This window comes from Sphaeramia orbicularis, chromosome 9 (assembly GCF_902148855.1).
Source record: "Sphaeramia orbicularis chromosome 9, fSphaOr1.1, whole genome shotgun sequence".
Classification (NCBI taxonomy): domain Eukaryota; kingdom Metazoa; phylum Chordata; class Actinopteri; order Kurtiformes; family Apogonidae; genus Sphaeramia; species Sphaeramia orbicularis.
This window is the reverse complement of record NC_043965.1, coordinates 30,614,002-30,638,380: the sequence shown is the minus strand read 5'-3', so window position 1 is coordinate 30,638,380 and position 24,379 is coordinate 30,614,002. Positions and strand designations below refer to the sequence as shown.

Sequence of the window (24,379 nt, the reverse complement as noted above, 5' to 3'; positions counted from 1 at the left end):
GTTAGAGCTTAACAACTGTATCCTTCAAAAATTGCCTTACTTACCTTTTTTTTTTAATATCAAAAATGGGCTACACATTCTTAAATCCATACTGGCCTCTTTCCATAATTTAACTCCAACAACAGATACACATCTTCTTTTTGTCTCTTTTTTTAGCTTTTTGTACCACAAATTTACAAACATCTCGCAAATCATATTTAGACTCATGTGTTGAGAAGAACCTTTGTACACAGACAGGGAGTAACTTTAATTTGGCTTTATACATTATTTGCATTATTTTATAGTAAACCAAATCATTAAATTTCATAATATGGGATTTCATAAACAGTTCATTAGTATGTTCATAGCAAGGTTATTATCCTTAACGAAAACTAACGAAATGATGAAAACTAGAATTGTAAAAACATTTTCGTTAACTGAAATAAATAAAAACTATAATTAAAAGAAAAAAACGATAACTAACTGAAACTGTATTGTGTGTTTACAAAAGTAACTAAAACAAATAAAAATTCTGGATAAAATTCCCTTCGTTTTCGTCTTTGTCAATGTCAGATTGATATGAAAAGGATTTATTTCCCTCAACCAATTTTATCTGCTGGCACCATATGATATTTAACGGTCCATCACTTGTGGTCACTTGTGGTTTACAGTCGTCTTCTGGTTCCCACTCTACCTGGAAACATGGAGACTAAAGTTAGGAGAAAGCAGCAGAGTCCTGTCTGGGATTTATTTGAATATGACAGAGAAGAAGAGAAAAGATATAAAGAAACTAAAACTAAACTAAAACTAAGCATTTAGAAAATAACAAAAACTAATAAAAACTACCAAACCCTCTCTAAAAACTAATTAAAATGAACTGAATTAGAGAAAAAAAAAAGTCAAAACTAAATAAAACTAAACTATAATGAAAAATCCAAAACTGTTATAACCTTGGTTCATAGTAACCAGCCTTATTAACAGTACGTATAGCTCGTTTTTGTAGGAGGACTATAGTATTTACAGTTGTTTTATATGTCGAGCCCCACACTCCCACACAATATGACATATAAGGAAGTATAAGTGAACAATAAATTATATGTAGTGCCTTGTGGTTGAGTATATTTCTGGACTTATACAAGATTGCCATTGATTTTGCAATCCTTCCTTTTAAATATCTAATATGTGGTTTCCATGTTAATTTGTGATCAATAACAACCCCTAAAAATTTTATATCAAACACTCTTTCAATTTCAGCATCGCATATTTTTAATGTAATATCCCCATCAATTTCCTTTTGATTCCTAAAAACCATAAATTTAGTTTTTTTTAATGTTAAGTGACAATCTATTGACATCAAACCAACTTTTAAGAATTTCTAAATCCCTTTCAACAGTGGACAAAAGTTCCTTTAGATTTTTCCCAGAACAGTACATATTTGTATCATCTGCAAAAATAATAAATTTTAATGATTCAGTGACATTACAAATATCATTAATATAGAGCAGAAAAAGTTTTGGACCAATCACCGATCCTTGGGGTATGCCACAGGTGACCTTCCTGTATTGTGACATAGTGTTGTTAATTTGAACATATTGCTGTCTATTTTCCAAGTAATTTTTCAGCCAGGAATAAGCCACACCTCTTATCCCATACTTCCCCAGTTTTCTCAATAATATGCTGTGATCTATTGTATCAAATGCCTTCTGTAAATCAATATATATCCCTAGTCCCTAAGTCCCTAAGGTCTTTGCATTTTGTCCTATTAGCTGTAAAATATGGATTTTAATTTCATTTTTCCACAAGGACAGGGACATTTACTGTTCCATAAGTAATGTATGTCACTGAAATGTTTGACTTTAAGTCCACCTTTCTGAGTGGTGATTTTAAGTTCATGTTTTATTAATGCCATTTTGTTGCCAAGGTTGTATAATGATTCTTATTTTACACCTTATATTCAATATTGGATTCCCCCCCTTGTTCAGCTTGTGTTCTACATGAGTGATTATTATATCAGACATTTCAAACAATAGTGAGTTTTGCAAAACAGCTAATTTTGCCAAAGGGTGATGAGTATGGATTCCCAAAAACTCTAAGGCTTTTCTAAAAGTTGGATTTAATCTCATATTTCCTGGTAGGTTTTTGAGTCAGTCACAAGCTCTCAACCCAACTGAGCCATCAAAAATTTACTTCACCTCTGACATCAAAACACTAAATCTTTTGAATACCTTTCTGAAGAATGGTGTAGAGGTGTAAAATTTGTGAACAAGTCGAGTCTTTCAAATGGCTCTTTTAAGTGAACAATAAGAATCGATTCACAGTTGCAATCTGTTTGTTTGCTTGCCGTTCTTATAAGCAAATTGCTCACATTACCTTCATGCATCACCTGTGTGCCCCATGAGTCTGAGTTGTCCACGTTGCCTTCACATGAACGACTAATGACATCACAGAGTTTGAGCTGCACACAGCACACCCCATGCACTTGAATGCAGCTATATGAGCAGCTAACTTAGGGGAGAATTTATCAGTGAGTCTGACTGACTGGACAGGCCAGTTTTGGCCCATGGGCCGCAAGTTTGGTCCCACTGGTGCAAATACTGGTCTGAAATAGATTTTAGCGCTAAATCAATGAATTCACACCTGTTCCAACCTTTTTTGGGCCCAAAATTCATGACCCTTAAATATGTGGGACTGGATTAGAAAATCACACATGTAGATTATGTCCTCATACAGGACCTGTAGATCTGTGGCGTTAGTACAAGGACACATTTAAAGTCATGAGCCTGATTTCAGATCTTATTCACACTCAAATAAGAATTATGTCCATATTTCATCCCCATGATTCATTAATTCTCTTTTCACATAAAATCCTGGACTGAAGAAGACAGAAAAGGCAGATAAAGAGCTGACTTTTGTGTATTTGTTGTAATGCAAAGTCATAACAGAGTTGTGATCAACTCATCCTGACTAATGTTTGTCATTTTGTCTCTGTCCAGGTTCTTTGCTGTTTCCACAGCCGCTCCGGCTGCTCGTCCAGAATGTAAGGACTTTTCCCCTCAGCGACCGCGGCGTCCTCCATGGTGGAGTCCCTCCTGAGCCTTTATCATGACTTGGCAACAGGCTCCTCCACCTTCCCTCTGGTCTACTATGGAGCCTTCCTCCTCACCTTGTCTCCTCACCAGCCTGCACGTGTCGTCCTGCCCCCACAGGTGCACATGCAGCTGCACCCAGATACCCTGGGGTCTCTGCAGCTGCACCAGGGGAGCAACCTCCAGCAGTTCATTCAGTAAGAACAAACACTTCACTGGGTTTCAGTAGAAAAGTGGGAGGAATCAAAGCCCACAAAATTGTTTTTTCTCTCTCTCTGTTGTCCTGATTGTGTCCTGCAGACATGTCACTAGAGTCATCTCTCCTGTGGCTGGCAATGTCACCCTGTAGAGAGTGACAGACTATGACACCTGTGGGCGCATGTTAATGTCTGTCCTCTGCACCTTCAGCCCAGAGAGAGCTCTCTGGGCGATGATGTAGAGGGGGATGTCGAGGAAGAGGAGAAGGGACATCCACTGGCTCCTGGAGAGGGACAAGCCAAGCGAGAGGAATGGTAGCTCTCCCCCGAAGAAACACCGGAGGCACTGAGGAGACCCCCGAGCGACTGGGACCAGGACTCAGACCAGGACATCCAGTAGCTCCCTGAAGACCTGAATATCCACCCTTGCCTCATCACATCAGTATTTCTTCACTTGTAATTTTTTTAGACTGCAGGACCCATGAAGTTTGTTCATTAGGATGTTGTCACCGGGCCAGTGTTTTTATGCATCTTGCATATTTATTTATTTCTTGAGGCCCGTTAATGTTTATGGAGGACCGAATCTGCCATATGGAAAAATATATACAGAAAAACATAAATGGCTTGATGAATTAATTTCTGTACCATTTATTTAGCTATTTTGTTCTTAACTATATTTTTTCTTCTTTAATATTTATCCCTGCATTTATTCCTGTGTTACTTTCTATTTACATTTTCTTTCCCTTTTTTCTTATTATTTCTATATTTTATATTCATCTGAAAGCTTATTAATTTATTAGTATTTTTTAAATTCATGGTCATATTTTCCTTTCAGTATTCCCCCTTTTGCATTTTCTTCCTCTATTTATTTCTCCACGCCTATTTATTTCTATGTATCTTTTTTATATTTCAGGAGTCCTTTTACTACTTCTTCATGCATTTATGCCTCATAGGCAAATGAGGGGGGCGGTCTTTAAAGGCGTGTCTTTAGATGAGCTCTTCTCCTATTGGTTAGCTTGTATTCAGGGCCTGTACTAATAGTGCTGAATAGACCAGGCTGTGCCTCGTGCTTGTGGTCTCGGTAGAGGGAAATGAAGCTGTGTTATTTGTAAACCAGCAGAATTACTGCTACAGAAATCACACAGTCACTGAAGACTTTACAGTTTGGTGTGGATATAGTAAGAGAGAGTGTTTCGGTTCACTTCACAGACTGACCTCTTGGACCACGTAACATGGGGGATCCAGATGCAGTTATATTGGAATTAGGGGATCCATGTGGGTCACATTAGATCAGTGATCCAGATTAGACTACTGTAACCCAGACCGAGACCGACCAATAGGAGAAGAGCTGACCTAAGAATATGCCTTTAAAGACCCCCCCCATCTGCCTAATGAGGCATAAATGCATAGAGAAATAGAAAAAGGACTCCTGAAATGTAAAAAGGACACACAGAAATAAATAGGCAACGCAGAAATAAATAGGTGAAACAGAAATAAATAGAGGAAGAAAATGCAAAAGGGGGAATACTGAAGAAGCAAATATGACTATGAATTTTAAAAAAAGCCAATAAATTAATAAGATGTCAGATAAAAATAAAATATAGAAATAAATAAGAAAAGAGATAAGGAAAATGTAAATAGAAAGTAATGCAGAAATAAATAGGCTTGGAGAAATAGAGGAAGAAAATGCAAAAGCGGAAATACTGATAACATAAACAGAAAGCAACGCAGGAATAAATGCAATGATAAAAATTAAAGAAGGAAAAATGTAAATAAGGACAAAATAGATAAATAAATGGCACGGAAATTAATTTATCACGCCATTTTTATATTTCTGTATATATTTTTCAATATGGCACATTTGGTCCTCCATACTTTATGGGATTAAAAATGACCACCAAAGTTTATGCTCAATAAAGCAGTTAAATGTACAGTATTTGTCATGTAGTGTCCTTTAAGTGTCACATTTTAATTTGAAAAAGTCATTGAAAGTATCAGGTATTGAATAGGGTGACATCAGCTAAATTGGGCCACTTTTTGGTTAATTGCTTAGGAAAATTTTAAAAAGCAATGTATTTCACTGAATTATGTTTTTGTAGGAAATAAGGAAGGTTTTAAATATTTTTTGTGTAGAATTGATGAAATCAAATAGAATTGTTCAGGTCCTATAGCTTTTGAAACACCAGCTGTCCCACATTCTTCAGATGAGCTGTCTTCAGATAAAATGGGCCATGTATTCAGCTAAAATGAGACACTGAAGTTGCAAAGCACAACAGAGTAATTTTTGATAATACAATCAAATTAACTTTAATGTTAAAACACAGATAACACGTTATATTAACATATTTTCATACTTTAGTCATTCATAATAACTTTATACTGAACTGAATTGTCCATTAATACTGTGTGTGTGGATGTGAGGTGGTGAGGCTCCTCCACCACTGTTCTTAAATGTCTGCTTTGTGTGACAGAATAGTTTAACAAGCAAGTTGATGGGTTCATTGGGTGGTTTCAGAGTGTTAAGTATGTAAATACAATAAGACAAATTGGCCACAGCAGTTTACTATTGGAAAAGGTAATTTTACTTCTGTACAATGAATTTATCAAACAGGTTAAATTATGTGTACACATATCACAAGTCAAACAGCACAAAATTTACTAAATTACAAAGGGGGAAAGTGGTAAAATGAAGAGCCATTTTCGAGCCAAAAGAGTCGGCTCTTCTAGGTGAACTGACCCAAATGCACTGAGAAGAGCTGAAATTCCCATCACTAGAATGGTGCTTCATCCATAAAGCTGAATCCACACACTTCAACAACTTGTCACAGTGCATTTAAGGTGTTCTGGTGACACTTAGAGGACCAATGACTCACTGCAATATTTTATGCTGGTTTTTCCTTTAATTTTATTGTGTCTATATCTGTATGGCAATAGGACTAGAAATTAAGAGTACAGTTTTTACTTTACTTTAAGGTATTTCATATTCTTCTGATATTAATACACCTCACCTAAAACCATATGATTTTCATCTCTAAATTTTCTTCATATTTGTAAAATCTGAGTGATAGCCTAAGTCTCCCTGGCCATCAGACACAAAATGTCCAGGGCCAAAGGACATGTATCTCTGAGCTTAGAGTCCTTTGAGAGCCCTGAACAACACTTTTTCTAATTCTTTATACTTCCATGGGATGGGTCTCCTCTTGTGGCCGGTTGCCAGTTTTCTTTGCCCACAACCCACACTAGGTCTTAGCCACTGGGCTGGGGCTGAATGCCCTTGAACGCAGGGACTATTCACTTTTTTCTCCAACTCTGGAACATTTTGCCCACACCTTGTGTATTCCTACACTTTTAAATGCTAAGTAAAAAACCCTCTGTAACACACTGCCTTTATTATTCCAATTTTGCAAGAAGCGCAGATAATTGGCTCTTGGAGCTTGTAACCCTCTGATGTCAGTATGTCATGCAACTCAAAGCACATTAGCAAAACATAGAAATAATAGCTGTAATATTGCATTCTGATGATATGATGCTTAGGTTTTCTGTATTCCCAACACACCATACCAATTGCTTTATTTTCATGGTTAATGACAGTGAAATTACGCACTAATGATGCCACATCCCCTGTATATTCCCAAACCAAAAACAGTAAGCTTCATATGTGGGCCAGTAGCTCATGGATCAGGGCCAGTAAATTGAAAAGGTTAGTGTCAAGCCCTGTATACTATACTTTTATCGATAAACAGACGTTTTTTGGAAAGCGTAAGAATGGTGGGATGTGAGGAATTATTGTAAATTGTAAATGGACTGCATATACAGCGATTTACATTCTCACTTTCACCCATTCACACACACACTCACACAGTAGGTGACTGCCGCCATGCAGGGTGCTGCCAGGCCCTACTGGGAGCAATTTAGGGTTCAGTTTATAGTCTATATAACATATGTGTGTGTATATATATGTATATATCTATATATATGAATATGAACAATGTGACTGTCTGATATAGTTAAAGGTGAAAATAAGTTTGTTTTTAGCTGGGTGCACTGACCTTTAAAATTCCGAGTTGGAGGATAAGTGCTGAATCATTTAAAAAAAAAAAAAAAAGAAAAAAGATATGCAATCAACTGAACCAACCAAGACATCAGTTATTAACCATTTTTCAAAGACAGAGGTCATAAATGAAACCTCACATTGAACTTTAATGAATAAATGTATTTAATTCAGGTGTAAAAAAAAAGTCCACTTGGGAAAATCACTGCTCTTGATGTTTTCAGTCTTTAATATTAATTTGGGACACTTCTTGGACCAAGGCAGCCTTGTCTTTTGTCTTTCGTTCAGAATCACTATCACAGTCCTCATTATCATCATCATCTCTGAGATCACCAAAATCATCATCTTCTTCATCTTCATCAATGTCCAAATCTTCATTCTTCCGTCCACTTTTTTTCTGTTGACATCCTTCTTCTTGGTCATCTTTGTCCAGATGTGAATTTACTCTACAAAAGGTTAAAAAAAAGTTATCAACTTCTACTGCTTATTTTTTTTTTTACAAAATTACAACTTACATGATATTTTCAAATTGACACCAAAAGTCCAGTCCAGCCTGACGCCAGATAGAGCAAATGTTAATATTCAAATCATGTCCAAAAGATGGCGCACTTGCAAGCGTTTTTTTTTGGTCTCAATTAGTAGTTCTACTTAATTAAAGACGTCTTCAAAAGAAATGTAATTTAACTCAACCTCCAGATTTGTGTTTTTCATAGAAATACTATTACATTTGGTATTTTTAGAGTTCTAAAATAAAATCAGGGGGAAACATGAAATTGTGCACAATTAATATAAGTACTTTTCCAGGAAGAGAAGATGATACTTTTGCAAAAATCTAAAATAACTTTATTAATTAATTAATTAATTAATTAATTAATTAATGCAAATGCACACATTCAACCAGCACATACGTCATATAATATAAAATGACTCACGGAATAATAATTTCTTCTTTCTTGCCACACTTGCAGCAGATGTCTAACTGAAGAGAGCAGGGCTTACAAATGATGTGATAAGCATCCTTTACAGTCTTCTGAGAACACTTGACACTGAAATGAGAAGTGATACAAACACACATAAACATGCTGCATATATAAAGGTGGATTTTATAATCAAGTACAACAGAAAATTGCTTATATTTATAAAATGTCCAACATCAAATAAAATTGGAAGAACCTACAAAACCATTTGATTAAACTTGCAGGTTTGGTATGTTAACAATAGATAACAGATGCTGTTTAGTTGTCCTGTGACTTGGCAAACAGGCTCAACAATTTGATAATCTGCCTCCATGTGGATAAGATGAGAAGATGATCATCTTATCTGTTTATCTTCATTCTACTGTGACAGATCACTTTATTTACAATATATGAAGACATTTTGCAGCACACAGCTATCGTGCTCATGAAAAAGCAGATTTACTCACCATTTTCGGGGCTGTGTTAGTGGTTTGTATTTGTTGTATTTGACTTTCCACTCAAGAACATCTTTACAGTGTTGGCAAAGCCCATCATGGATCTTCGCTTTCGCTTTCTATGCATAGCATCAAACAAGCAGAAATACAATGTAAGTATTAACTTATAACATTGGCTGGGATGAAAGGTAAACTCTTAAAGGAAATACATATATCTGAATGAGATGATAATTTAAACTTGTTGATTTTACATCATACTCACTGCAGCAAATGGAAGAATGTGTGGATTTGGGCCTTTTTAAACGCCTTGATCCTTATTCTCTTAAATCCATTATTAATGACTATGAGCTGGTTTATTTACGTTTGTAATTTATCTTATGTGTTTTTATATGTATTCATTATTTATTTATTCTGGCATTTTGTAGTTATTTATTCAATTTTAAAAAATCATCATTACTGACTTGATTATGGCTAAAGACAAACTTGTACGAAATACTGTACAGACGAATACCCCATCTCCAGTAATACCCCACTAACACACTATCGATGTCGCTGTGACAGACAAAAATAATCATCTCTAAACAAGGCCACATTATTTTAAACACAATGTAATGTGTCTATTTAGTCAGCTATCACTCCTTTAGCAGACTAGCCATAACTGCTACGCCTACTTCAAGTTGGTATACACACCTTTACTTGCACAGTCGCTCCGTATTTGTCGTTTTTGAAGGCTGTGGTATTTTGATGCTTCTGTCCTCGAGAACGAGACACGTTACCTTTCTGAGAACTCATGTTTTCTTCTACTTAGCTGCACATGTTTTGATGATTTGAGAGCCAGAAGTCATGCTCTGAACTTACCCGGAAGCACTTGGATACGTCACGCGTCAAACATAAACCCTGTGTTTTCCACATGGTGTTTTTTTTTTTGTTTGTTTGTTTTTTTTCAATCATTTTTTATGAAGGGTTAAATGAAGAAAAAAATTTTTTTGGGAGAAAACGCTGCAGTTCTCAAAACTATTTAAATAAAGTAACAATCCACTGGTACCTAAACACCTCTAGGCATTTTTATTGGACAGTGTAACTTAAGCGTAACCGTTGATTGGCGTTTCTAAATGTCAACCAAATCATTTGGTCATCGCATGCAAAAAAAGCACAAGGACCGCCTCAAATATCAAATCTTTATTCTATTGGTGGAGACGTTTGATCAACTTCTTTGGTATTTGTTCATATAGCTGTCAATCACCGCCTCTCTGCCTCTATTAGCCAAGATAACAAACTGATATGCTCAACGAAAGCGGTGATGTTTTGGAGGAGCGCGTCACTGCTGTGAAGTATTTGGCAAATCACAACGGATGTGAAAGAGAGATTTCGTCTATTTGAGACATTTATTGAAATTACTCATGTTGCTGTTGACCTGTATAGACTCAAACGTCTTGAATGAGTCGACCTCGTTATCATTCAAGACCATATGTTGAGAAGACCAAGCGAAGGGAAAAGAAAACGAGTTTCGGAGGCTGTCTGGACCGGAGGACGAGGCTTTTAGCTAGTAGTAACTCACAGCTGTAGTGCCTGGAAGGATATACACACACTGTAACTTACATCGTTTACAGCCAGGAGTACGAACCGAGGATAATCTGGCCGAGGATAACCTTGTCAATCTCCTGGCGTCGATAAGAAAACACGTTAGTTGGCTCGTGCGAAGATAACACCTGACCACAACAACACTGCAACATTGGACAAAACTGTCACCTCACAAATAGACAGTAAAAGTGAAAGGAGTGGTCCAGCCGCCGTCCAGGTATTTCTCATCTTTTCTTACTAAAGGAACACATACACACTTTGACGCTTGGGTTTTCTGGTTAACTAGCACTTTACATTTGGCTCTGAACCACTGCACTGACATTTAAAACCTCCACAAAAGAGCCTGGCATTGAACATATTGCTTACCCCCACCACCATTTTACTCTAAATCGCTGTCGGGGCTCCATGACTGTAGATTATGGCATGCTTGAAGGCAAAAAATGATAAATATAACCTTCATCATAAGCATTGCTTGCTCCGGGGGGTTATCATTGTATCACAGGTGCAGCCACTTATTACAACTGTCAATAAATCATGCAGAATTAAACTGACTTTTGTGCAGTCAAGGTGTAATAATTTGTTACAGTACAGCTTTTTCTCATGTGGTAAGAAATAGCTGTTATACACAGGGAGGCTGTGAGAAATCCTTGACAGAGAATACCAACCAGGTGAAAGGACTTTCAAGACAGCTCTCTACATATGCCTCAAAATAGCTTTCTAAATAATTGTTAAAGAGTTGCAAATCTTGAAGAGCAGGGTGCCATAAAAGGTGACACTTGCAGACACAGTAATTCTGAGAAAAACTACCTATTGTCAAGATATGTCTTTGAACATGCCGACTTGTCTTGATGCTTAAGATGCATGGGGTACATTAGATTTAGATCCAATGTAGAAAAAGTAACTTGACATGCATGTAATGGCAAAATTAATGAAATTCTATAGTTGAAATCGCCTTAGAGCTGTGACTGCTGACACAGCCCAAAGTTCCACTCCTATAGTTAATGTTCTGTAGAATATGTTGTAGTTTGGCCTCCATGAATCTAGATAACCTTCTGGATGCTGTTGATAAGGACCCTGCAAAAGTGATAGAAATCAGTCCATAGACTCAAGATTAGAAATACAGCAGTGTAATGGCAAGTTGTAATGTTTTACTTATAGCACCTTCAGTAGAAATACAATCCACAGCACATTGTTAGAACGTCTCTCACTTGCTTTCTGTTCAAAAAGACGTGCTGGTGTTTAGCGTCAAATTACAAAGCAGTCCCCAAAGAACATTTTAGAAATGACCTCAGGCATATAAAAGCCATTGCTCTGGTGTATTTCAACTAGCTTTGGTGAAACTACAACAATCTGCTGACCATCTTCGCCCCTGGCCTCTGCAAGTCAAAATCACCTGGGATATCTAAAAGGGGGCTTTGGGTGGGGGGAACCAGGTGCAGGTTGAAAGAAGGAACCCTTTTAAGTCAGTAATGTGTAAGCAGTTGTGCCTTGAAGCAGGCAGAGAACAAAACCTCATCAGGGGCAGGACCATTTTGGTTTTTTTTTTAAAGTATTTTTAGCCTTAAAATTTTGAGAGGTGAAAGTGATGGGTTCTTTGTCGGTCACACAGTCACAAAAAACCTCTGGCTTTTCCACTTAACAAAGACAAGTGCTTACATACTTAGAGATATCATCATTCCAGAATGCTGTGGTGTTTCCTTGTGATCAGTTTGCAGTGGCAAGAGAGTGTTTGAGTTGGTTGAGGGCCCAGTTGTGTATCTGTCTTTCCTTGTATGCTCTGTTATCAAAGACCCTTCCTACATTTAATTTGCTGATGACGTACGTTTCTATCTTTTGTTTGTTTCTGCTTGTCACTGTGTTTTTAGGATGAACCACCTATCTCTTAGCGAGCTATGCTGCCTGTTTTGCTGTCCACCGTGCCCCAGCAAGATTGCCTCAAAGCTGGCGTTCCTGCCTCCAGAGCCCACCTACAGCCTCATGTGTGATGAGAGTGGCAGCCGATGGACACTGCACCTCTCTGAGCGTGCTGACTGGCAGTACTCAGCTCGTGAGAAGGACGCCATTGAGTGTTTCATGACACGTACCTCAAGAGGGAACCGTATTGCCTGCATGTTTGTTCGTTGCTCGCCCAGCGCTCGCTACACACTGCTATTCTCTCATGGAAATGCAGTGGACCTGGGCCAGATGAGCAGCTTCTACATCGGTCTGGGATCTCGGATCAACTGCAATGTCTTCTCCTATGACTACTCGGGTTACGGGGCCAGTTCTGGGAAACCCTCGGAGAAAAACCTATATGCTGATGTAGATGCTGCCTGGCAGGCACTTCGGTCGCGGTAAGAATAAGTGATGATTGGATAGAAGAAAGAACCTGTAGATGTTGGCAAAGAACAGATAAAGATAATTGTGATTAAACGGTACCTAAACAATTACTCAGCACATGTTAATTAGTGTCAGAAATGTTAGTGTTATATATTGTATATGATATCTACTGTATTGTTGAAAAAGTCATTCCAGTTTCCACAAATGCTTTTTAAATTGTATGCCATATTTTGTATTTTGTTTTCTACGTCACAACTCAGTGGTAAGAGATGGGACCCCACAGGAGTAAAAAGGGAAAAATTTAATGGCTTTAATAACTTTCGGTGCCATGGCAGTGCTTGACAATCCTTGACTCTGCCAGGTTTATTTAGCGTGACTCTTTCTCATAATTTCTCCTCTACACACTGCGAGCTACAAATTAAGCTGTCAGCTATGTAAGCAGTGGGGAAAGAGTCATATGAAAAGCACCCCTCTGTTCATGTCATTCTCGTTGATGGCTTTGCATTGGAAGTGAGAGATTATACTGTGAATAAAAACAGTGGCTGCCTTTCTTAGCTTCATTACACTGTGAATATCTAAAGCTACGTGGATGGTTTCAGGACTGAATGAAATTGGGACATCAGAAATAAAAGACACTGTAATATGACGCTGGATACTAAGGAGAAATGGGAGAAGTGTAAAGAAATAAAAGGGTGGAGGGATGATCAGTTTGGACCTGATTAAGTCATGGGTGGAAATGATGAGGAATAGATGTTCAGTAGGAATGACATGATGTTCTGTTGTAGGCGCTAATAGAGAGCAAGGTTTCTATGATTATGCAGCCTGCCATACAGTATGTGGGTGTGAGTGGGTGCTCCTCCTCATCCCTTTTTTTTTGCTCTGCAGGCTATGAATAGATGCCTAATCAGTTCATAGTCAACCCACTCAACAGTATCAGCAATTTTAAAGTTGATCAACTTTTCAACAAATAAAACTGTGGTCCTTTAAGTTAGGCACTGGGCAGTTTAGCATTTTTCTTGTTCTCTGCGTCAGTGTGGAGGTCTGCTGCATTCTATTATAGGGCTGTCACTTTTCTGTCCACATAGTGATTATACTGTCTTTACGGTTTGCAAAATGTAGCTGGAGTTGAAACAAAATTGTACCGAAAGAACAATATTTATATATCCACATCCTGAACAATCATTCAGCTGTCTTTGTAGCTACATCTTCCTCACTTACACCATCAATATAAGCAAACCGCACAAATTCTTTATCTCTATGCAGTATTGTGTCCAGCTCTTCCCCTCAGTCTAGCAATTGAGTCAAACACCTTACTTGCTTAGTTATTTATAGTTTTTATACAGCTGGATTTGTCCTTGGCCCATGCCCTATTCTTATACCAGGTTTGATGCAAATTGGTGCTGCAGTTTTTGCATAAACCTGCTGATGCACAGATAAGCCAACACAACATTAGAGGACTGTGGGGCCTTGGCTGAGGAATGTGTCCTTGTGTTTGTGTACTTCTTGGTGAAAAATGAACAAATGACTTAAAGAGAAACTGGGAAACATCAGCTCTGGGAAACATCAGTTCAGGCAAACCACAAGTTTGAAAGAGAACCAAAGCTGTGAGAGAAGAAGTGGGCTTGTAGTGTGGATCAGTTCTCTCGTGTCAGTGCTGATGTGGGAGTTTGTTCTCTGTGCAGGGAATTAGAAGTGCTCATACATAACACTGGTTGTTTCTTAGCTACTGGCTTTTTGCAGTGGATCATCTATCTGCATTGCTTTTACATTTTACACCACCTAACAGACCACTCACAAAACTGGGTGATGTTCTGTAAATACAGTAAGTTTTTTTTTTTTTTTTCAAATAAGGAAGTTGGCAAGTTAAACAGGAAACTCTTGATCATAAAGGCTGTGCATACAGGAAATGGGCCACTGCTGTGAAGAAGAACCGGCTTTTCTGGTGGATCAGTCACTGTCTGTATCCTTGTACATGGATATATTTTTATTCTTCATTTTAGAAGGTTTCTCTCTCGTCTTTTTGATTTAGTTTACTCCACTGCTGTGAATGCAACTTGAACAGTTTATATTACTCTGTGATGGGACAAAAGACAAAGCATTTGAAATTCACTGTGGGGCCTTCTTCCCTTTTCTTTATTTACTCAACCATGCACTGCTAAAAAGAGCAAGAACTGCATGAATTGCAGCTTTGTTGGCTCTTTTTTTAACCACTTATTCTGAGTGTTTCAGTTTTTGGTTTTTTTTATTCATGAAGGAATCTCCTCCTCCTACACAAACAGTTGTGACCAGTGCTGAAAATTAGCAGCAAAGCTTCATTTCATCTGTGCAGAGCAGAACAGACACTATCATTTTTTACATTGTGTGTTGGGCAGGATGGTAGTAGCTGCTTTCCTTGGCACAAATGTAAAGCTTAGATGTCTGCTTCATTTACTGTATGTAAGCTTAGAATCATACTACAGATATGCAGGTTTTATTTAGGCATATTAAAGAACAGAAACATTTTTTGCTGTGTATCATGTCAAAACTTTCACTGATATCTTGTTTTTCTCATTTTTGCCTCCTTTTCCATTTTATTTAGTTGTGTAGTGTAACTGTTACAGTTAAGGTAAATGCTGCAAAGGTGTAGCTTCACTCTGGCTTCTAGTCTCAGGATAAGTTGGGGTAGGACAAGTTAGCACGATTGGGTAACAATGATATTTTTGCTATTCTTTCTCAGCAGCGCCTTACTAGGGTTTATAAACACTATCAAACTTCATAATGCATAGATTCACTCAGGTATGTTACAGTAGAGCCCACTGTAGAGGACTAGGTCATGAGACACAAGTTAAGGGTTGATTCTCTGCGATTCTTCTTGACAAAGTCTTTTTCCTTTGTAACAGGCAAAACACTGTCAATTTACACTCATTCATTAGTAATTAAGTCTTACAGGGGACAGATCACTTTCCATGAAAACCCTTTAGAAAGCCAAGTTGTAAATCTAAACCTTAAACCTAAATGAAATGTGTTTTCAGACAGTTCCATCCCTCACACTCCTTGACACTGAAAATGGACTTGGAGTCACGGGTTAATGTAATCATCCAACTCCCTTACTTCTCTTTTCTTCTTTAGTAGGTGCCAACGTCCACTGTTGTTTGTTTATGTGACAGACAGTACATCATATATTATTAAACCACACAGCTGAGAGACTTTCATCTCACAGTGCTTATGTTGCCCCTCACCACATGTTTACATTAAAGCAACACATAAAGCTGCAACGTTGCCATAGTCTTACACAAAAAGAATGAAATAAAATAAAGTATCAGGACATGTTAGTAGGTGGAATCAAAGTTCTTGTCACTGGCCCAAATTGCAGGTTGGTTGGGATTTTTTTAATCTATTGTCTAATTTCTCTTTTTCTGTTTTAAAAGTACCTGCTATATTATGCAAAGCTTGTTATTAAAATACAGCTCCTGGTAGATGAGTGTAGTTTATGCCTTTTTTTTAGTTGCATGAATGTGTCTATGCCTCTTGGTTTGAAAGCTGCGCCAAATGTCTAATTGACTTTCTACATGTAGCCTTTCATGTTCAGCCTTTTGACCTGATGAAACATCAAAAAACTGAATTTCTCCCATCAAAAGGCCCATCTCCGTGGCCACATATTAGTTGGCTACTTGTGTCTCTTGTGTACGTCTCTCATGTTAGATCAGAAGAGACGAGCTGCCCTCCTCTCTGCGTCTCCACTTGTGCTATTGGGTCACTGCCTTTGTCATTTATGTCTGCTTCTGTTGTGCTTTTCTTTGTCATCCCATTTTATTTTCCCCCTTTATGATTTTTGTCCTTTCCCTGTCAGCAAAATAGTCTTGAGTGGCGACCCACTTGTAGGTAGCTTTCACTTTACACCGAAAGCATGTGACAGAAGAGAACTGTCACTTTAACACACTAACCACTCACTCCTTGTGTGGGCTTTTGTTCAGCCACAGCAAATGAGGCACTCCCTTTACCTGAGCAGGGAGTGGGTCAGGTGATTCAGTTGATGTATGAGTCAGCGTGATTATACACACGCTGCCAGATCAGACTGAGTATGAGGAGAATGGCTAAGGTGGACCATTTACTGTGACACTTAAGCTATACCAAACACGAATTGATAACATTTTGTTGACTTAACAGTGACTAAGAGAACAGAACAGCTGACAGAAACCATCAGCCCGATCAGCCCACATCCTTTTTGACCTGGGCTCTGTCCGTGTACTTCACTACAGAAAGAACTGTATCATTTTCTTTTCCCTCTGAGCTGGAGGCGGGCCAACAATCAATCCTACCAGTCTAATATTGAATCGTAGCCTAGCAACCGATTTCCAATGAGCTGAGGCCTTCCCACAATATAGCTAATAAAAACAAACAGGAAAAACTCACTTCCTGATCAAACATATTGATCAAAATCAGAATGTCATTATTCTTCATCTCAGGCAACCAGTAGTAAGGAGAAATTCTACCAAACATGGACAGAGTAAATAAGCTTAGCCTACCATATATGTGTATGTGTTTACTTTCCTTGAAATGTCAGAGGTGGTTGCGCTGATGGGGCAGTAGACAAAGGCCTCTGTGTCTGTTAATTCCATCGGGTGGAGTGTGATCTCTCACCTGACTGTAAACATCGGCACAGAAACCAAGCTTTGTAATAGTACTTGCTGTATATACACTTACTGTATTGTCCTCAAATCTTGATGTTCTTTAAAATTAATGTCACAGGTTTTTGTTCTGAGTGTAGATCTTGATATTTTCTTATATTAACAACAAATATACATACTCTTCTGTCTGAATGGGTAAGAAATGCGTAAAAAGCTGCTATGCATAATTATAGATCATTGAAGGCTTTCACAAAGGATCCCCCTGCTGTAACTGCAGATGGTACTCTAATATGTTAAAATGCCTCTACATATGTACAGGATATCCTAAAATATCTATTAGTCATAGTGATTGCTATGGGACGAGAATATTTTTGGTCCTCAGGGACCAAGAGGTGGGCAGCCTAGAGGGAGTGAGAGACAGAACAAGGGAACGCGGGAGGATGTGATGCATAATAGATTGGATTTGTGTCAAGAGGCTAAATTGATGAAGGTTTGGGGGAGGGGTGTAACCATGGAGCATGGCTGGCTACGGCATGGTGGCTCTATTCAAGCTGAAAAGCAATGGAGGAAATTGTAGACCAGCGGTAGCTGCTTGTCTTGGGTGGTCGTTCCAAGACCTTCATGGTAGCATTTTATCATGACTGCAGCTGCAGATGTGTTGCCGCCCTCTTCGCTTTTGCTTGGCCTTCCCTGAATGCATGACCAAGGCCACTGTGAGTTTGTGTTCATGCCAAGGAAGCAGAGTGGAATCATGGTCAGAGTGACCTTGCCAGACAGTTCAAAAGCTCAAGTCTTGCATTATTTATTTTGTTTGTATGGCGGGTTTAGTGGCACGGTGGTGCAGTGGATAGCACTGTCACCTCACAGCAAGTTACATGCTCTCCCCTTGTCTTTGTGGGTTTTGTCCAGGTACTCAGTCTTCCTCCCACTGCACAAAGACACCTTAGGTTCGCTTAGTTGGTTGAGTAGTGTGAATATGAAAAGTGGCTGCTTGTTTGACCCTCTTGAGGAATAAGCATGCCAGAAAATGAATGAATAAATGAAGGAATGGAGGGTTTTTCACAGGTTTCATAGGTCTGTCTGGGTTAGTGTGGCACCTTTTCTTTCCAGAGTTGTATGGAAATCTGTGCAGTTTTTCTGCATCTTTAACTTGTTACTCAGTCACTGCTGATAACTATGGAAAGGTTTAAGCAAAGTTTCCCAAGTTAAGTTTCTAGACTGCTTTTCAGCACTGGTCTTCCTGATGACATTCATTTACAACCTGTAGGTTTGGCATTATTGTGACGTAAATGTGGTGAGTGTGTACATGTCTTATGATTGGCTGGGCTTTAGTGGGATGATATGATAGAGAATTTTGGCTTGATACATTTGATTACAGAATAATAACAGATAAGATTGATAAGAGAAAGATAAAAAAGATAAAGATAATCATAAAAATAGAGCAGGGTATAAACAGACCTGAACAGATCTGTAACAGGCTTTACTATATTCAGCAATAGGAAGCAGTTAGAGGATCCAAACAACCTCTGTAAATGTAGATTGTTGTTGGGAGCTTTTTCTTTTAAGATGACTGTTTGAAACTCCTACTGCTAACACTGTTAAACAGCTGCCAGCAGTCTGCAGTAATGCTTTCTTATGCCGTGCCAGTATTTTCACCCCTATTTATACTTGGTAAAGGCCAGCTGACACACCAATGGTAAACAGTTCTTATTTTCCTGTTGATGGCTGTCTGCAAACCAGACTGTCCAGTATGTGTACTGTATATCTCATCTGAGGAGGATGCGCCCCCACTGTGCTGCATTTCATAATCATAATATTTCTGCAGCTTGTCTCTTCAGAAGGACAGTTATGTTTGTGTGTAGATTGACTGTCTAGTTCTAATAATCCATAACAGTCCAGTAGATTTGTGTCAGTGTATTTTCAGTCTTCAGTGCCAAAAGCTATAATGCTCAACCTGTAATATTTTTGTCAGGATGGCTGTGGCTCTTTGCTTTGTGTTATCCAGCAGTGCAGTGGTAGATACAGTGATGCAGTGTTCTCAGACTCAGTTTCAGGTCGTCAGCTGACTGCTTGCAACAAGAGTGGGTCACATTCTCCATAATCAGCTCTGGAATGTCTTCCCTTCCCTTTTTTCCTCTCCTCTCCCTCACACTAAACCCAGTATCGCTTTTGTCGTCTCTTTTGCTCTTTTTCCATTTTTTGCTCTCATTTTCCTCCTCTGTGTTATGGGACTGTAGTGGAGGTCTTCTGTTCCTCTGCTTTGAAAAGCAGCAGAAGGCCAGATTGAATTATTGTTTGCAGCATGGCTGAACAAGAAATCAGAATATTATTGAAACTGTAAAATATGTGTAGGTGTTTCAGCCTGCACATCATGATTTTCAGACGTGCAAGAACATGCTAGTGTGCTACAGACCCCAGGAAGAAATCACAACATATTTTCTAAATGAAACTGAAAAAAAAAAATAGTTGATGTAATAATTACCACTCACACTGAAACATATATGAATCGTAGTTTCTTTTAATTGTTTTTTGACATACTATTCAGTTCTACTTAGCTGTTCCACATTCGTGTGCCTGTGTGTGCTGGTTGTAGGAGGCCATATAATCACCGGCTCACTCTGGCATGACGTTTCATCCGATAATAGAGTATGAGTAAGTCTCAGTTAGCACACAGGTGTGTGTTTGCTTATGAAGCAGCATGTGGGGGAAATGAGAGAACAACAGGCGACTAATTGGCACTGTAAGTCTACTTACTAGGCCTATGTGATGGAGCTGTTATTTTCTTTTTTTTTCTCCATAAAAAGCATCTATATAGATGCCACAGAAGTTAGTGGATTCTGAAATACTGTAGTCACTGTCTTCATTTTGGCCTGCCGAGCTGTTTCTCATAAATACAAAAGCAGGTCTGGAGGCCTGCCTGTGTCACAGTTTTACTACCTCAAGGATCTGGCTGCTAGTAGTGAAAATGTCCTGTTCATAACCTACACAAGTGTGATATTCAGATATTCTGTGTCTTCCTGGCAGGTATGGCATTCGGCCAGAGAACGTGATTGTGTACGGACAGAGCATTGGCACTGTGCCCTCTGTGGACCTCGCTTCTCGCTATGAGAGTGCTGCAGTCATCCTCCACTCCCCACTCACGTCTGGCATGCGAGTGGCCTTCCCTGACACTAAGAAGACCTACTGCTTTGACGCCTTCCCAAAGTGAGTGGACTGAACAGACAGATGGCATGTGTGAAAGCCAGGCTATATGTATCACATAGGCTATTGTATACATCAGTAATAGGCCCACAGCATCCATGCTAAATACATATACATTTTAAATTACTGCTTGAATGAATTTTTCTCAAGCTGGCAAACATGGATTTATCAATTTAGTTGTGTCAAAACAATTCATTTAGTGTTTTCTCTTATTGAGTCACTGCTATAAAATATGATGCTCAGCAGCTCCCTCTGGTGATCAGCTGACAGAATATCTCTGCTTCGTCTGTTTTTCCTGTTTAAGTTTAAACATTGATTTGATTTTAATAATAGATAGTATCAATAACCAAACCTCTTTCTTTTTCTCTTTTTTTTCCATTCCTTACTGTTTCCTCATTGTCTCATCCCATAGTATCGACAAGATTTCCAAAGTCACATCACCAGTTCTGGTTATCCACGGTACAGAGGATGAGGTCATTGACTTCTCCCACGGCTTGGCACTGTACGAACGCTGCCAGCGTCCTGTGGAACCGCTCTGGGTGGAAGGTGCCGGACACAATGATGTGGAGCTCTACGGACAGTACCTGGAGAGACTTAAACAGTTTGTTGCACATGAGCTGGTCAACTTGTAAAGGAGCTAAAGAAGACAGGGGAAGAAGAGATGGAAGCAGTGGTTTTACAAGTTTGAAATGTGGAATTTTTTTTTCTCATGAAGTGATGCAGGTAGATTTTCTTTTCAGTGTAGTACTGAATTTATGGTGGCAGACTTTTATATCAAAGACCTCTCCCTCTTGAAACCCAGTTCACTCCAAACAAGGGTGCACATGTACCATCCATTCCATATGCTGCAGCTGTGAACTTAGAAATTCACATCATGTAGAACCCATAATGTTGTTTTGCTTTTGTTTTTTGTTGTTGTTTTTTTTTTTTTTTTTTTTTTGTATTTTAAAACTTGCACAGTGTGGCAGTGTGTGGGTGAAAGTGGAGCTAGACACCAACTACACAATCAAAAATAACCATAAATAGCTGATGAGAGAGTATGAGTGTGAACATCACATTTTGCTGCCTTTGAGAAGAACCTGGTCCACATCTGTCGTCGAGGTCTTGAACCTGGTGTTATGAAAAAAGGCCTTGCTATAAACTGTACCACAGCAGTGTGGACTAGACTTTCTTGAATCCAACTAAACTGCATCTGACATTGTGGTCAGGTTTGGTCCTATACACTGCAGTCATCATGATTATTATTATTATTATTTTTTTATTATTATGGTTTATACATTTTTAGTATTAAACATGTCGCTGCACGCATCAGCTGTTGTTGAGAAAGTGTATGAGATGAATTGACGTTATTTAGCTGTTCCTGTGCCAAATGTTTGATATAATACAGTTGAGGTCGCGGTTTTTGCATACGACTTGGCTTCAAACTCAGGTTTTCAGTTTTCTAAACATTTCTTTTTAGTGTGTATTTCATCTGTTTATTAATTTAACCCAACTACTATTTTGGTGATGGAGAGAATTTTCCATTTGTGCTTTCATTATCATATTCTCTTGTTTTTTTTTTCCTCCCCCATGATAATACCAGAAGTTGGGTCTGAAGGGAGAGTAAAGTACAGCTGCAGGTAGACTCCCATTTTAGTCCAAATTAGACAATCTGATAGAATCATGATTTCAGAAATTTCAGAAGGATTTCTGGTTGTTTCTAGACACAAACCTGGTAAACGCTTTGGCCTTGATGATGAACACAAGCTAGAATTACAAATTATGTCTCTTATTCTGAAATTTCATATCTTCAAAATAATGTAGTTTGATTAAATGAACTAATATTTAGAATATACTTATATGAAGATGGAAATATATTCAGAAAAACTGAGTTTGACATCAGTGTTTGACAAACATGTAACCTCAACTGTATGCTGAAGATACTTGGATATACAAAGAAGTGTACTTTGTATAAATAGCAAATAGAAAATATCTCAAAATGGTACAAATTCATGTTACAATCCACCAGACTATGATGCAAGAAGGGGCTCGGTTTGCAGCTCATGTAGCCAGTTAAGAGGCTGAGGCTGTAATGTACTGTTGACCAACTAAGTGTGAGTGCATTTTCCTCACACTGTGGCTTTGAAAATGTTTACCTTTTTAAGTATTGTTGCTATTAGATCAGCATCCCTAGTCTGTAGTTGATGAGATTTTCAGAAAATGTAATGCTGGACAGATTTATGGATAAATGATAATGGGTTTGAAAGTATTTGCCTTGATACAGTAACTACAAGCCCAGGTTTGATGGTGTTTTTTCTGACTTTGGGCTTTAAAGATATGAAGTTAAATATAGTGTTTAGTTATCACATTAACTTTCTTATGTACCCATATCAGAGATTTCTAGATACAAGTTTTTATATGGAAAAAAAAAAAGTAAACTACTGTGACAGCAGCTAATGGTCTACACTCTGATCAAGACTTATACCACTAATGCCAATCAGGACTGAATGGTGCACATGTATATTTTCAGTTCAATTAGGTGTTGAAATGAAACATGTATTTTAAATTATTATGAGGAAGCTACTATTATTAAGAAGTAAGCAGTTACAACTACTTTGGTATCCTTGAGCTTAAAATGAGTGGCAGCCAACCCTGATGGAGGCTCAGCATGTATACAGAGACACTGGTTAGAACACAACGGTGGCACAGCATTAAAGGCCTCTGTCAGCAAGATAATGTTTTGTTTTTGTCTTAACTTTATCTAATTGTCTGCATGGAATATCTGGATCCATTGTTGTCTGTTGATTTGCCCTTTAATGCTGAGAGAAGAAAAGCATTAGCCAGCTGCAGACATTGTACTGACCACTCCATTGGCTCCAACAGGGCCCTGAAAAGCAAATGTCAAACTGCTACTGCATGCCATGAATGGCTAGTTTTTTTTTCCTTTTTGGCCTGTATAACAATCTTAATCTCAGATGTCTATGAATAATTTTCTTACATATAAAAATATTATTTAACTTGCATATATAGGTATGATTAATACCTAATTATACTTGAGCCTGTATTTGTAAAAGGGGTCAAATAATATTGTTAAATGACAATTATCCATGAAACCAATGGGTGCTACTGTAAACCTTCAGGTCTGATTCCTTACAGGTTGAGAGGAAGCAACAATAGCTGGATGTTTGTCAGATGGGTCGCAATCCATCAGAATTAATAAATGTATTGTCTGTCACGTAATGGTCTGTTGCAACGTCACTTCTTCTTTCTGTCTTAAAAAAAGGTTATGTTTTCAGATTTTTAATCTGTAAATAATATTTGTACTGGACATGTCACTTTGGGTTTTCCTTCACAGACTCCTATCATCTCTCCACTGTTCTTACTTTTTGAACTGTTGATATGACAACTAGTAGACCAAGGTAGGCCACTGTTTTGGCTTCACAGATGACCTTTACACAGGTCACTTTAACTAATGTCATCTCTGATTTGATTACAGTTTTGTAAAGCATATTTCAATACAGAAGGAACTTATATGTTATAACAATATTAATTATAGTACTTTAACATGGATAGAGAAAATAAAATATAAGCAATCAAACTTGTGCCTTGTCTTAATTTTCCTTCTCTGTTATGACAAGTGATGGATATTCATGTTTTATGACAACACTTAGCACTTGATTATTGTGTCAAAAAAAGAGCCATCTATGGGAAGTAACTTGTTCTTATTGAATGCCAGAAAGATCATCTCATTATGAAAAAGAGAGTGCTCTTGTTATTTCTGTAAAGCTTGGATCTGGCAGAACTGCAGCACAATGCCTGCTATTTATGGTCAACAGTACACTTTGAACTCACTGTTGTGCTGAGTAAAATGATGACCAAGAGAGGTTTAACCAGCAATTTCATAAGGATTACTGTTTGGGGGAAAACAATTTCATGTCAAGTAGATATATCCAAATCTGTAAAAGCTA

At 38.1% G+C, this 24,379-nt stretch overlaps 2 protein-coding genes across 3 annotated transcripts; one reads left to right on the top strand and one right to left on the bottom strand.

Annotated features, from left to right (window-relative positions):
* Nucleotides 1–7,435: 7,435 nt before the first annotated feature.
* On the bottom strand, nucleotides 7,436–9,601 carry c9h9orf85 (chromosome 9 C9orf85 homolog). Its single transcript, XM_030142503.1, has 4 exons — nucleotides 9,415–9,601; nucleotides 8,737–8,843; nucleotides 8,246–8,359; nucleotides 7,436–7,759 (listed from the first exon to the last, which is right to left on the bottom strand). The coding sequence occupies exons 1-4, from the start codon at nucleotides 9,514–9,516 to the stop codon at nucleotides 7,534–7,536; spliced, it is 549 nt and encodes a 182-aa protein (XP_029998363.1). The 5' UTR covers nucleotides 9,517–9,601; the 3' UTR covers nucleotides 7,436–7,533.
* A 379-nt stretch (nucleotides 9,602–9,980) lies between these two features.
* Nucleotides 9,981–24,005, top strand: abhd17b (abhydrolase domain containing 17B, depalmitoylase). 2 transcript variants are annotated; one of them, XM_030143137.1, is made up of 4 exons: nucleotides 9,981–10,522; nucleotides 12,171–12,638; nucleotides 20,256–20,435; nucleotides 20,845–24,005. In XM_030143137.1, the coding sequence occupies exons 2-4, from the start codon at nucleotides 12,172–12,174 to the stop codon at nucleotides 21,062–21,064; spliced, it is 867 nt and encodes a 288-aa protein (XP_029998997.1). In that variant the 5' UTR covers nucleotides 9,981–10,522; nucleotide 12,171; the 3' UTR covers nucleotides 21,065–24,005. The 2 variants fall into 2 exon arrangements, with proteins under 2 accessions (XP_029998997.1, XP_029998996.1); XM_030143136.1 differs by having other exon boundaries at nucleotides 9,982–10,522; nucleotides 12,162–12,638.
* The last annotated feature ends 374 nt before the right edge of the window (nucleotides 24,006–24,379 follow it).

Excerpts from the sequence above, each read along its gene's own strand:
- c9h9orf85 (XM_030142503.1), bottom strand. The coding sequence starts at position 9,516 with ATGAGTTCTCAGAAAGGTAACGTGTCTCGTTCTCGAGGACAGAAGCAT. Across the intron at positions 8,844-9,414 it reads GAGCGACTGTGCAAGTAAAG|AAAGCGAAAGCGAAGATCCA; the intron begins GTGTGTATACCA and ends TGCTATGCATAG. Across the intron at positions 7,760-8,245 it reads AAAGAAGAAATTATTATTCC|AGTAAATTCACATCTGGACA; the intron begins GTGAGTCATTTT and ends AACCTTTTGTAG.
- abhd17b (XM_030143137.1), top strand. The coding sequence starts at position 12,172 with ATGAACCACCTATCTCTTAGCGAGCTATGCTGCCTGTTTTGCTGTCCA. Across the intron at positions 12,639-20,255 it reads TGGCAGGCACTTCGGTCGCG|GTATGGCATTCGGCCAGAGA; the intron begins GTAAGAATAAGT and ends TCTTCCTGGCAG. Across the intron at positions 20,436-20,844 it reads TGCTTTGACGCCTTCCCAAA|TATCGACAAGATTTCCAAAG; the intron begins GTGAGTGGACTG and ends CTCATCCCATAG.